Raw genomic sequence first — 12,827 nt, forward strand, 5'->3', positions numbered from 1 at the left:
GGGGTATGTTGGGTCAAATAAACCCCAGAACAGTGATGGTGAACCTATGACATGCATGTCAGACGTGACATGCAGAGCCCTCACTGCTGGCATGCGCCCCATCGGCCCATTCGCGCTGCTGTAGTTGTTGTCCCCCCCCATTTGTTCTCCCGCTCCTCCTACAGCTTGTCTCCGCTGTTAAAACCCAGATCCTTTTTTGTTGTTGTTGGTAGCCAGAGATTGGTTTTTTAACCCTTTCTGTGCTGTTTTTTCTGGCGCTTTGGCAGACTATGATTGGGTGTAACAGCGTTCGTTTTTTAACCTGTTCTGTGCTGTTGTGTTTGTTTGTTTTTTGGCGCTTTGGCAGACTATGTTGGTGCTGCGTGTTAGTTCCAGCGAAGGTATTAGTCATCATTTATTTCTGTTCTCTTTCCCCCCCAGAAAAGGGCAGCAGCTTTGGGGCATCCCCCCCAAAAAACCTCCAAAACTTTGTTCAGCAGCTCCCCCCAAAAAGCTCAACAACTCTGGGCACTTTGTGATACATAAGGGGTTTGGTTTGGTTTGATTAAATAATTAGTTTTTGGTTTATTAAATACAGTTACTATATTACAATTATACATTTTTTGTTATTTAAACTATAAATATCATGAAATTATGGTTTTTTTCTCGAAGTGACACACCACCCGAGTTATGCTCGGGTTTTTGGCGAATTTTGACACACCAAGCTCAAAAGGTTGCCCATCACTGGCCCAGAAGGTTAAAAGGCTGTTTAGTAGAGGGAAAAATAAAGATATCCACTTGGTGGCAGCAGCGAACCTAAAAAAGAAAGGGGAGGATTCGTTTGGCTGGTTTTCTTGTTAGGAACTGAGCGATTGCTTTTAAGAAACAACAACAACAACAACCACTGATGCTACAATGTCAAAGGTAAACCAGGGAGAGTGTGTGCAACACAAGTAGGAGGTTTTAGGGGTTAGCTGTGACCGACGGTGCATTCCGAAGAATGTTTCCTGATAAGTCCGTTGAACTAGTTACAGGTAGGTAGACGTGTTGGTCTGAGTCGAAGCAAAATAAAAAAATTCCTTCAGTAGCACCTTAAAGACCAACTAAGTTTATATTTTGGTATGAGCTTTCGTGTGCATGCACACTTCTTCAGATACTTAGTTGGTCTTTAAGGTGCTACTGAAGGAATTTTTTTTATTTTCCGTTGAACTAAATAGCACACACAATCCCAGGCAAGGGCGCATAGGAGTGCTGTTCCGAGAATGGGGCACGTGTGGCCCTGCGGTTGCCCTTCGACTCCATTTCCCATCAGCCACGACCAACGGCCAAGGATGATGGGGGTTGTAGTGCAAGCAAATGCCGAGAAGCTCCTCATCATCCGCACCTACTCAAATCAAAGCACAAGGCGGAGGAGACATGCACGTCCATCTCCATAGGACCCTCGTCTCCGCATTTCGTTGCCACTGGCTCCACCCAAGACCTCCAAGTTCACGTGCGTGAGAAAGGAGGGATTACTCTCGGGCGTGTTGACTGGGGCTTGATGGGAGTTGTAGTCCAAAACGCCTTGCTGCCGTGCATCCTGATCTCACGATCCCAGGCTCGTGTTCCGTTTGCCAGTCAATGCAATTTTTGTTTTGTAAAATGTATCTCTCCAGCTATTTCCCCTCCTTTGCTCCACCTTGCTTTTACGCTTCCTCTCTGTGCGGTGCACGTTTCACCCCACTATTCCCCGTGCTGCTTTTGCTTTCTTGCATGTTTGACTCCCATTCCCGCCCCGCCTCCCAGGGAGGAAGGGCAGGAGGAAGGGCACCGCCGGCTTCCCTCGCTGCTCGCGCGCAGCCGCGGGCCGATTCCCTGCGCGCACGCGGAGCCGCGGGGCGTGCGCCTGGACAAGCGGCGTGGCCGCGGCAGCTTCCAATTGCAATGTCCGGGCGGGCCCTGGCGTCACAGAGGGCGTGCTGCCGCTTCCCCCGGTTGCAAAGCGGCCACATCTCTTTTCCCTTTTTTTTACGTCGGAATCAGCTGGGCGGCCGCAGAGAACGACAAGACCCGCCAGCAACCGCTTGCCTGCCTGCGTCGCTTGGAGAGCAGCTCGCTGGCTGTGCGCGCCTGCCTGGTGCGGAGCGAAAACCTGCCGACCCCCGTGCAATCCACGCCAGCGGCCCGCGGGTCCGGGGACAGCCAGCGCGCAGTTGGATGTGGGGTCCAGAGTCTCCAAACGCGGACTCCGCCTCTAGCCGGAGCCCCCATCCATCTTCCAGCAGCAACGCCATCCCAGCCGACAGCCTCCAGGCTCCCATCGCTGGAGGAGGCGGCCTGCAGACTTCCTCCAGCTTGTCCGACAGCCTCGACTCCCTCTCCGCGAAGCACAACAGCCTCCAAGCCCCTTCCAGCCCCGGGAGCGCTGTGGGTTCCTCCAGTATCCAGAGCGACAGCCTCGATTCCCTCTCCGGCTACCGGGAGAGTTTGGCATCCTTCAGCCTCCTGCAAGACAGCCTCGACTCCCTCAACCTCTACCGCAGCAGCCTCCGGCCTGTCTTCAGCCTCTGTGACAGCCTTGACACATCCAGCGTACAGAGAGACAGCCTCCAGTCGGTGACCAGCGTTTGCGACAGCACCCAGGCCTCCAGCATCCAGTGCGACAGCCTCGACTCGCCCTGCAGCCTGTGCGATAGCCTGGAGACGCCTGGCACTCAGCATCTTTGCCCTGGGTCCTTCAGTGTCTGAACTCTAAAAGACTGGGCCAGGCTCTCAATCACTAAGTGCCATCTCTCCAGAAGCCACTAATTGCTTCTTAAAACCACTGCCGAACAGTGTATCCACCTGCCTGGAGCCTTCTCCATGTCTCGGCAGAAGCTTTCGGCAGGAGGGTCGCTGCCTGCTCAAGCCGCTCGGCCGCCCGAGCACATGGTGCCGAGGGCCCCGCGGAGGACTCCCAGCTACCTCTCCGACCTCTACCAGAACATGCTGCGGGAAGAAGAGGCCCGGAGCACAGAGAGGAGGCGGAACCAGCACGGCGGCAGCAGCACCAGCCTTCCGAGTGTCTCCGTCTCCGAGGAGATGCAGCAGAGGCATCCTCAGAACGCCGCAGTGGCAAGCTGTGACCCGCACCTTAGGCCCATCATGCGCCGCCGGGCCAGGTCCTTGCCCAGCTCTCCGGAGAGGAGGAGGAGTATGATGGCGCCGTGCCGCGTCCCGGGGTGCAGCACCCGCCGGAACAAAGTGCGCTTTGCCGATGCTCTGGGCCTGGATCTGGCCGAGGTGAAAGTGTTCCAGGTCGGGGAAGATCCGTCCATCCCTCTGCACGTTCTCTCCAGGCTGTCCATCAATTCCGATCTTTGCTGCAGCAGGCTGGACCTGGAGTTCACCATGCAGTGCCTGGTGCCCGACTTCCAGCAGCCTGTGGACTGCGAGGACTTCCACAGCCGCCTGCAGCGGCAGCTGGTGTGCCTCGAGCGGGTCACCAGCTCAGATCTGGGTCTGAGCGGCACCGTCCAAGTGGTCAACCTGGCCTTTGAGAAGCAGGTGGCTGTGAGATACACCTTCAACCGTTGGAGGGGTCAGCACGAAGTCAGTGCCCAGTGGCACAGCAGCGTTCCTGGGAAGGGGGGTCAGGCCCAGGCGGATGTCTTCACGTTCTTCCTTCCCGTGGCGCCGTTCCTCCTCCAGCTGAGCTCAGTGGTTGAGTTTGCTGTACTGTACCGAGTCAACGGGCAGGAGTACTGGGATAACAACCGAGGGAAGAACTTCGCCCTCACCTGCCGGAGTCACCCACTCAAGATGCCCAGGGAATGTGAAGAGAGCTGGATTCACTTCATCTAAGCAAAGCAAGGAGATGGAAAGAGCTATTTGCAGTTCTCCAGCCCTGTCCTCCTTTGGCATTTCTCTCCTTCCAGAGGCACCAAAGAAACCCTTCGGAATGGCACAGATCCTTCGAAATAAAAGAGTAACAAGTGATCGGCCCAAAAGCTATTTATAGAAGAGAGTTAAAGGATAAAGGGCTATAGCCTACACTGAGTTGCAACCAAATGCATAAATCACTGAAGAAAAGGCACTGTCAGGAGATCCGAGCCGATTTCTTTTATTGCTTTGAATCAATTCTTGCAGCAGACTATGAAATATATATTAGGGTATTTTCAATCATACAAATTATTTTTTCCACTTTTTGACACTGGCTATCATATTGCACTTCAGTCAATGCACTTTTTTGTTTTGTAAGTATTGCTCTTGCTGCTTTACAGCAGAAAAATGTCTGCACTGGTCAAAGACACTGCAGGGTCTTGGCTGCAAAAGGGATGTTAATAAATACAACTGATGTTTAAATAGAAATATATTTTTACATTGTATTTTATAACGCACACCTGGCAGTGTCTCTATATTAGGCATTTTGAGTTCCTAAAAAGGATTGTTTGTAAGTGGACCGCTTGTTGTGAAAGAAAGACAAACTGCGGTTTTGTTTTTTGCTGGAAAATCCCTCCATTTTAAAATCAGAACAGATTTGTGGGAAGGAACAACAGCCCATGCAGAGCTGCTTCTTTCCTTGCTTGCTTTATTTCACAGAACAGTTTTCCACCTTAGTAATATATGCCATCTGAGGATAATGGGCTCCTGATCAAATCCTTATCACGCAGTATTGCTGGAATATAAGATATAGGAATGCGGTTCATCTATACAGCTAAGACAGCCAATATTTGTAAAAGAGAAATAATGCTGAACTTTACAAAAGTAAAACATTCTCTGAAATGCTTAGATATAACGCGGATGATGGCATCACAGTTGCTGATAAACCGCAGTTGAATATTGGGAATGTTTCGATTCAGGATATATGTATGCGCTTAGGCTGCAAGAGGCCTTGGATTCAAATTCCAAACCAGCCATGGTGCTTCGCCCTTGAATGCAGGATTATTCCAACACCCTCCCCCCAAGAAAAATGGTCAGAGGGGTGGTTGATCTGGATCAGTAAGCATGGGGGGCACAGGAAGATTCTGCACAGTCCATCTGCCGCCATGCTAAGGTCTCAGTCCATCCCAGTGCCTCAAACACTGCCCATTTTTGTTAGTGGGAAACCTTACATTTGGGGCAGAACTCTGTTGGGCTGTAGATACATATAAAGCATGTGTCTTCCTCCAAAGGATCCTGGGAACTGTAGCTTGTTAAAGGGGCTGGGAATTGTAGCTCTGTGAAGGAGAAGTTACAAATACTAGGCTTCTTTGAGGGAAAGCCGTGTGTATGGTGTTCAGCCCCACGGGGTCCTTTGGAAAAGTGCTGAGAGAACTTCTTTATTCAATTCTAGTATGAATGTATAAAGTTAAAAGCTGTGATTGAGGATAGGATCGTATGTCCATGTGCCATGTTTCTGCTGCAGTTTATATACATGTGTGTTAGGGCGATTTCCTGTCATATGTTTAGGCACCTATATGTGCTGTTAACAGCAAGCTACTTCGAGAAGCCCACCATTACTGGCAATGCTAATGATGATGATGATTCAGATAGATCTGCACTTCTGTGCATGGTAGGACTAAGCATAGCCCTCAGCTGGAGATGTGCCATGAACATAGGACACTGGAACAGATCATAAACCAAATATCTAATATTAACTAGGCCACACCTGAGCACTGAGTATCAGTGCAAATGATATCGGGGGAAACCAAAACCTCACTCCCCTATTTTGCCTTGTATTGTTGTAGCTGTATGCAAAGCAGTAGCATAGCTCAGTCGGTTAGATCATGGCGCTGATAATTCCAAGGTTGCAGGTTTGATCCCCCGTAAGGGGCAGCTGTATATTCCGACATTGCAGGGGGTTGGACTAGATCAGGGGATTCCCAAACTTGGGTCTTGGGCTGTTTTTGGGCTACAACTCCCATCATCCCTAGCTAGCGGGACCAGTGGTCAGGGATGATGGGAAGTGTAGTCCGCACCTGGAGACCCAGGTTTGGGGAATCCTGGACTCGATGATCATTATGGTCCTTTCCAACTCTTACGATTCTGAGTTGGCCACTTGGTCATTTATTTAGCAGTGTTTACACTTACTGGCTTGGGCTCTCCAGGGTTTCACGCAAGCGTTGTCCTAGCTCTCCTTGAACCTGGGACCTTCTGTGTGAAAAAGATGGGCTCTGCACTGAGTTTTGGAGCATGTTCACTTTGTTCCTACATGACGAAGGTCTTTGGTTTCAAGTTTCCTGTATTTTGGAATGGGCCTGGGCCTTGGGAAACCTGAGGGCAGCTATATGGCAGTGCATTCCAGGCATGGAGGCTGGAAGGGATCCCAGAGACCCAGAGTAGAAACTCATCTCAGCTGTACATTTGCTTCCGTGCTGGAGGTTTTCCCAAGGGGTCATCCTTCAGAAACCGGAGCCCCCTTTGAAGGGTCTGGCAGGCATTAAAGGAGCGTGGAGTAGTGGAAAATCTATTCCTTATTGGTGACTAAGCCAACAAGGACGTTCGTTTGTCTTGTTTATTAAGTAAGCAGTAAGCAGGTTGTGGAGATTTTAACCAAATCTAATGGAGTTTCCCTGTGGAGTTCAGTAGAAGTTCAGCAAACTCACACCATGTATGGGTCCTTATGCAAACAACATCCCTGTAGAGAGGAAGCTTGGGGGAAGCCTGAGGTTTACAGAAGTACAAAAAAATCTTTATGGGAAAAAAACAATAGGGGGAGGGGGAAGCACAGCCCACTGACAACTGAGCATCCTCTGTGAGCATAAAATGCTGGTCAATAGTTGGGTTTTATTTAAAAAAAATTGTGTGGGGTGGAGCAGAACGGAATGGAATAGATCATATCATAGAAGAGGACCTGGCTGGCTGGTGCCCTTAACTGGAACAATCCACAGTGGAACATATTTTGTTGCAGGTTTCACCAGTACACCCCAAGTATGCAAAAATAATAATAATTAAGGTGTCCATATGGTATTGTACTCGTTACTCTTATGCTGTGATTGCATAAGGTTTTCTGCTTTATGTGGTGGCTGTTGTGTATTTTTAAAAGCACGATTGCCTATCCAAACTCCCAAAAGAGGGTTGTTACGATAGCAGGAAAGTTGCACTGTTATAAGATCCAAACACATCTGCACACTGCGCTGTGACTGTTGGTTGTGCATGACCACAACACCAATCCTTGTGCCATTCTGTGCAACACTATGCTGTGTTTGGGGAAGTTCAGTGTCCTTGCAGCCTTTTTTGTTTTGACTCCCCTGGTAAAGCATTAGAACATAAAAGTGCTGTCCAGGACCAAAGGAGTGAACCAGGGCTGGTGCTGTAAATAAGAACATGCGGGTTACATTCCTGTATCATGTAGTCCAGAGTTTTGTTCCCTTCAGCCTAATACCTCTGGAAGCTAAAACTCATAAGCATGGCATGAAGGTCATAGGTAGTTATCTTCCCCCGTTGTTGTCTCCAGCACTTGGTACTCAGAAAGGAGCCTATTGCTTCTGGGTGCAGTCCTTTCAATTAACAGCTCTCAACAAAATAGCACTTCTGTACTTTAAAAATAAAGATTGGTGCCATGACAGAGACCCTGGGGAAAATTAAGAAGCTTGGGGAACCACAGTTTGGTTTCCCTATGCCAACTAAGCTCACATGGTCTTGCAGACCTTTTCAAAGATGTCTTTGGAAACTCCTAAATGCCAGGGTTCATCACGAAAAGGTGTATTTGCATGCCATGCCAAAGGGAGGAAAGGTCACCTCAGGGTGACTTTTACTATGCAAAATATAAATTTTGCATAGTAAAATTTATATTTCTTAATTAGGAGTCTCTAGAAGTTTGTGTATGATTTCTGTGTGGTTTCTTTCTTAGGGGATAATTTCTTCTACCTAGTTAGGAGGAAAGAGTTAACTGAGTAGCACAACGTCTAGGGCTTACAGAATATGGGGGAGGCATTGCATTTTTCTCCCCACTGTGATGTGTAATTGGGGAAGGCAAGAGCAAAAACTTTTCTGAACTACTTGATTATAAAGTTGCAATCCTAGGCACACTTACCTGAGAGTAAGTCCCATTACTCAACGGGACATGCTTCTGAGTTGACATGTATAGGATCGTCCTGTAAATGACTCAAAAATGTACTTCCATATGTTACATCAGTTAAGTTGCAACCCAGCATCTATTGAACATTCATCATGATTTATTTACACAAATTTAATAGGGAGGTTGTATAACATTGGCTGTTTCTGGAGCATTCTGTTTTGGGTTTTTTTTTGGGGGGGGGGGGCGTTTATATGACATTGTGACAATCCCCTCCCATACTTTTCAGAGCATTGCTTTCCTTACTGCAAAATAATCTGATTTGGGAAGGGGATTGGGTTTGTTGTGCAAAAGTGCCAGATCACTTTTTATTGTGCAACCTGAATTTGCCACTGAATATACCACTGAATTGCACCAACAAAATAGTGACAGCCTGGAAAGAAAACGAAAACGGTGATTTGTGCAAATGTCTTCTGTTTGGGAGGCCACTGCCATTTTTACAAATTAATTTTCCTGATACAGGCTGAGCTGTATTTTATTTTATATAGGGCAGCAAAGGCGCATCAAGGAAAAGCACGGAAGATAAATATTCTTTGAGAAACAGGCATCTAAAGCAGTGCTTTAAAATAACCCATTGCAGCGTACGGGCTGCTAACTGCCTCTATTAGGGGCCGAACCCCTGCCAAATGGTGGAATATGTCAACCCTTAGTGATAGTGGAGGCTTCGGACTGCATTAACACTGCCAGAATATGCTAAGCCAAGATTCTGTTTAAAGGTTAGGTCAGGTATTTTGCACTGGCTAAGGGGAGAGTGACACGAGAAATCTGGCTTAAGTCTACAGGGAGAAGAATTTGCTCATGCAAAGTCCCATCATTAAGGCCTCTAATATTCAAGTTATACTATCAGTTCCTATACTGCCAGTGCCTCTGGAGAAGTACAAATCAGTAAATCATTCTCGTTAAGCCTTCAGTGTAACATTACAGACCATGTGGATAGGGATGGCTAATGATCATTTTCATTAGATGCGCAAAAGAGTGTTTGTTGAAGTGTTACTGCGATATCCACACATTAGTCACCGTTTCCATCTATTGTGGGTGCCAGAGCACCGCGCTCCCCCTTTCCCTTCTGCTAAAATGCTTCTCCTCCCCAATTTCCAAATCAGCTGCATTCGCCCCATCTGAAAAGTTGAGACATCAAATCTGATTTCTGCATGAATTGGCCTTGCAGTTTTTACTTCCATCGTGCAAAGGCCGTTTTGTCATCTTTTGCATACAGTTCTCAGGGCAATCAATATATTGGACTTGCATTGTCTTCTCTACCCGTGTTAAGATTTGTGTTTCATTGATGATTTGTCATGTTTAAAAGCACTTTTAAAAAAAGATGCTGTATTTACAATATTTGTTCAGCAACTGAATGTATTTTAGCACACAATATGTTTGAGATTCGGTTTTGGGAATGATATGTACAGAAAGTATTGTTGGATCGGATCCAGACTAGATCATACTTAGAGTAGATCCACTGAAAGGGTCTATTTTAACTATGACTAAGTCTGGATCCAAGTAACTTGAGAAGAAAGAATTGTTAATACCTATAATACTGTACAAGAATAAAATTAATTGCAGATTTAAATTTAAATGCACTAAGTCAAGTATCTTTTTTTTAAAGAAAACCTTGCAATATTCTTTCATGGCTATTACATATTGTGTTACGTTTGACCACTTTTGCAAAACATGCTTGTATTCGATTAAATGCATTTTTCAGAGTGGCATGTAATTCTTTGTGCTGCTTTCACTTAGCATACATGCTCATTATTGCTTTCATAGAGCGGAAATGCAGAATGCCTTAACGCAGGACAGTCGCGGGTGAATTTTGAGGTATAAAATTTGAAAATCTACAACTAGGGGCTGTTGCTGCTGGTGGTTTTGCGCATCAGCCCTGCCAAACCCTGCCCCCCTCCCTTGACCCCTCACCAACCCCTGTTCTTCAGCAGTCCCCACCCTTTCCCCTTGTCCCCTTGCCTTTCAGGTCAACCAACTGCAACCCTGGCCCCGCCTTAAAGCTCATTCAGTCATTGCCCAGGTGAGCCACAGAGGAACAGGCAGCTCACCAGCAACCACCTGGGCTACCTGAGGGTACCTGTTCCTCTGTGCCTCACCTGGGCTGCTCATCTGCCTGGGCTGCCCACCCGCTGTTCTGTTGTCACCTTACAGCAGTCGTGTCCAAACTTTTTTTTCAAAGAGGGCCAGATTTGATGAAGTGAAGGGCTGTGAGGGCCAACCAAAGTTGTTAACCTTTTTTTTAGGATTGAAGTTGTTGAGCTTTTCTTACGGTTGAAGTTGTTGAGCTGTGTGGTTTTTTTTAAGGATTTTACCCCAGGAAATAAAGTGCTGCAAGGGCCGGATTAGGCCCCCGAAATGGACTTTGGACATGCCTGCCTTACAGTTTGCTATTGCCTTTTCCTGCAAACTGCAACATGGCAACGTTCTGGCATGAAGTTCATCTTTCCAAGCAGCCCCTTGGAACACGGCTATATTTTAATCGAAGCAGCCCATCTGTATAATGGGGAAAGAATAATGAGTTATATGTAGCACATCAATGTGCCGGGTGCTTAGCTTGTCTATGCCACAGGCTGAAATTGTGGAGTACTTAAAATGGTCGAAGACATCATGTAAATCCTAAACTGATACATGAGGGTGGGTGGGTGTGTCCAAAATCTGCAAATGTTTTTGCACCCAATGAGAAAAAGCTCTGGATTTCTAGCCATTTTTGGGCACACAAAAGTGTTTACAGGACGCTGTTGCTGAGGTAACCAGACCAATGCTAACCGTCTTCCTTTGTGGAACTGGCTAGCAGTGACACCACCAGTGCAGCATGGGAAAAAGACGAAGTGTTGCTGTGGCAATGCCTTCCCTTCCCCCACAAGACTGAGGGAAATAGTGTTTTTTTGTTTTGCTTTGGGCGACATTACCGTACTAGATAATTTAGTCAGATTTGGCTAGCCACTGTGGGAACGACATGCTGGGCTACATAGGATTTTGGTCTGCTCCAGCAGAGCTCTGCTTGTGTCCTTGGACTTGGAATCATAGAGTTGGAAGGGGATCTTAAGGATAATCTAGTCCAACCCCCTGCAACGCAGGGATGTACGACCTCACAGGCTTGTTGTGAGAATAAAATGAGAGAACCATGTATGTCACCTTGAGGTGTTTTGTGTGTGTAAACTTCTTGAATTAAAGCTTTTTTAATCAGCATGGTAAACTGGGTTTAGACCACAGCACCACTTGCGTCCCTTAGCCTACCTTTAGAGTACACTATATCTTTAAAGCACATTCAAATCACATTCTTTCCCTCAAAGAATTCTGGGCACTTTAGTTTACACCTCACAGAGTTATCATTCCCAGCAACCCTTATCAAACTACAGTGCCCAGGATTCTTTGAGGGGCGAAATGTTCTCCGAATGTGCTTAAAAGCTGTGGTGTACTGTATAGGCAGCCTAAGTTTGTATAGTTAGTTACTTTCATTTTCTTATTTTTTATTTTTATTCCTTTTCTTATGTTATAGTGACATCTGGTGGTGCTTGTAAAATTTCCTCACAATGCTAATACTTCCTATTCCTTTTTTAAAAGCATGTTAGTATAAGCGGAACAGTGCTTGAAATGGCATACTTAGAAAACCCTCATACTGATTTGAATAAAGTGACACCAGGGCTCTCACTACTGGAGAATTTCCTTTTTTCTTTTTCAGTCTGTAGGGCCAACAGTGTTTTACCTCAACACTTATAATTCTACATCCCTTTATATGTGCAAGCTGTATCTCAGTAAAGCACACATGCTTACCCCCTAATGAGGAAAGGGGTTTTTAATGGAGGAGACTGTTCCTGTTAAGAACCTGGAGGCAATTTTGGGGTTGGGGACTGCTGGGGACCCAGGAAATTCCCGATGAGCGATTATGTGCTATCCAGTGGTGGAAATTAAGTGGTGGGAAGAATATTCTGAGGCCCAGCATGCAACAAAATATGCTGCCATCACTAATTTAGATGCTGAGAAATGTAGCTTGGTGAGTGACAGACAGCTGTTAATTCCATCGCTTGCTGGATTAAGGGCTGGCTCTACTCTTAGGCAAATGAGCCAACTGGGTCAAGAAACAGATGCCTCCACAGAAGGACAGAGCTATGTTTGCCATGGGGCCTGCCCTGCACCATCTAAAGTGTGTTAAAGTGGAGAAGAGTATGCTGTCCCATCACCAATGTTCTACTCAGACCATGTTCACACTTTACATTTAAAATGCTGGAACACCACTTCAAACAATCAGGCTCCCCCCCCCCACAAAGAATCTTGGGAGATGTAGTTTTTGTTTTTTAAGGATGCTGTGAATTGTAAGGAGGCCCTATTCCAGGCATCCCCAAACTGCGGCCCTCCAGATGTTTTGGCCTACAACTCCCATGATTCCTAGCTAACAGGACCAGTGGTCGGGGAAGATGGGAATTATAGTCCAAAACATCTGGAGGGCCGAAGTTTGGGGATGCCTGCCCTATTCCCATCATAGAGCTACCACTGCCAGAGTTCCCTGTGGAGAAAACTTTTTTTAAAAAAACAATTCCTCAGGTTTTCAATATTATTTCCATCCATTTAACATATTTCCATTTATACAATACTGAAACATTCCCACCCCACAGACTTCCCTCCACCCCTCCCTGGCTTCCAAAATTAACTTTGATTCCAAGCATCTACAGTGGTACCTCGGTTTATGAACACAATTGGTTCCGTAAGTCTGTTAATAAACTGAAGCGTTCATAAACTGAAGCGAACTTTCCCATTGAAAGTAATGGAAAGTGGATTAATCCGTTCCAGATGGGTCCGTAGCGTTTGTAAACCGAAAATTCATAAACCGGAG

The 12,827-nt window shown here is 46.6% G+C and overlaps 1 protein-coding gene across 1 annotated transcript; it reads left to right on the top strand.

Moving 5' to 3' along the window:
* The first annotated feature begins 2,820 nt into the window (after positions 1-2,820).
* On the top strand, positions 2,821-11,125 carry PPP1R3D (protein phosphatase 1 regulatory subunit 3D). The gene has a single exon (XM_035123829.3). It carries the CDS (start codon positions 2,821-2,823, stop codon positions 3,799-3,801), a length of 981 nt encoding a protein of 326 aa, XP_034979720.2. The 3' UTR covers positions 3,802-11,125.
* Positions 11,126-12,827: the final 1,702 nt, after the last annotated feature.

This window comes from Zootoca vivipara, chromosome 7, assembly GCF_965207765.1.
Source record: "Zootoca vivipara chromosome 7, rZooViv2.hap1.1, whole genome shotgun sequence".
NCBI classification, from domain to species: Eukaryota; Metazoa; Chordata; class Lepidosauria; order Squamata; family Lacertidae; genus Zootoca; species Zootoca vivipara.

Coding starts and splice junctions, on each gene's coding strand:
- PPP1R3D (XM_035123829.3), top strand. CDS start 2,821: ATGTCTCGGCAGAAGCTTTCGGCAGGAGGGTCGCTGCCTGCTCAAGCC.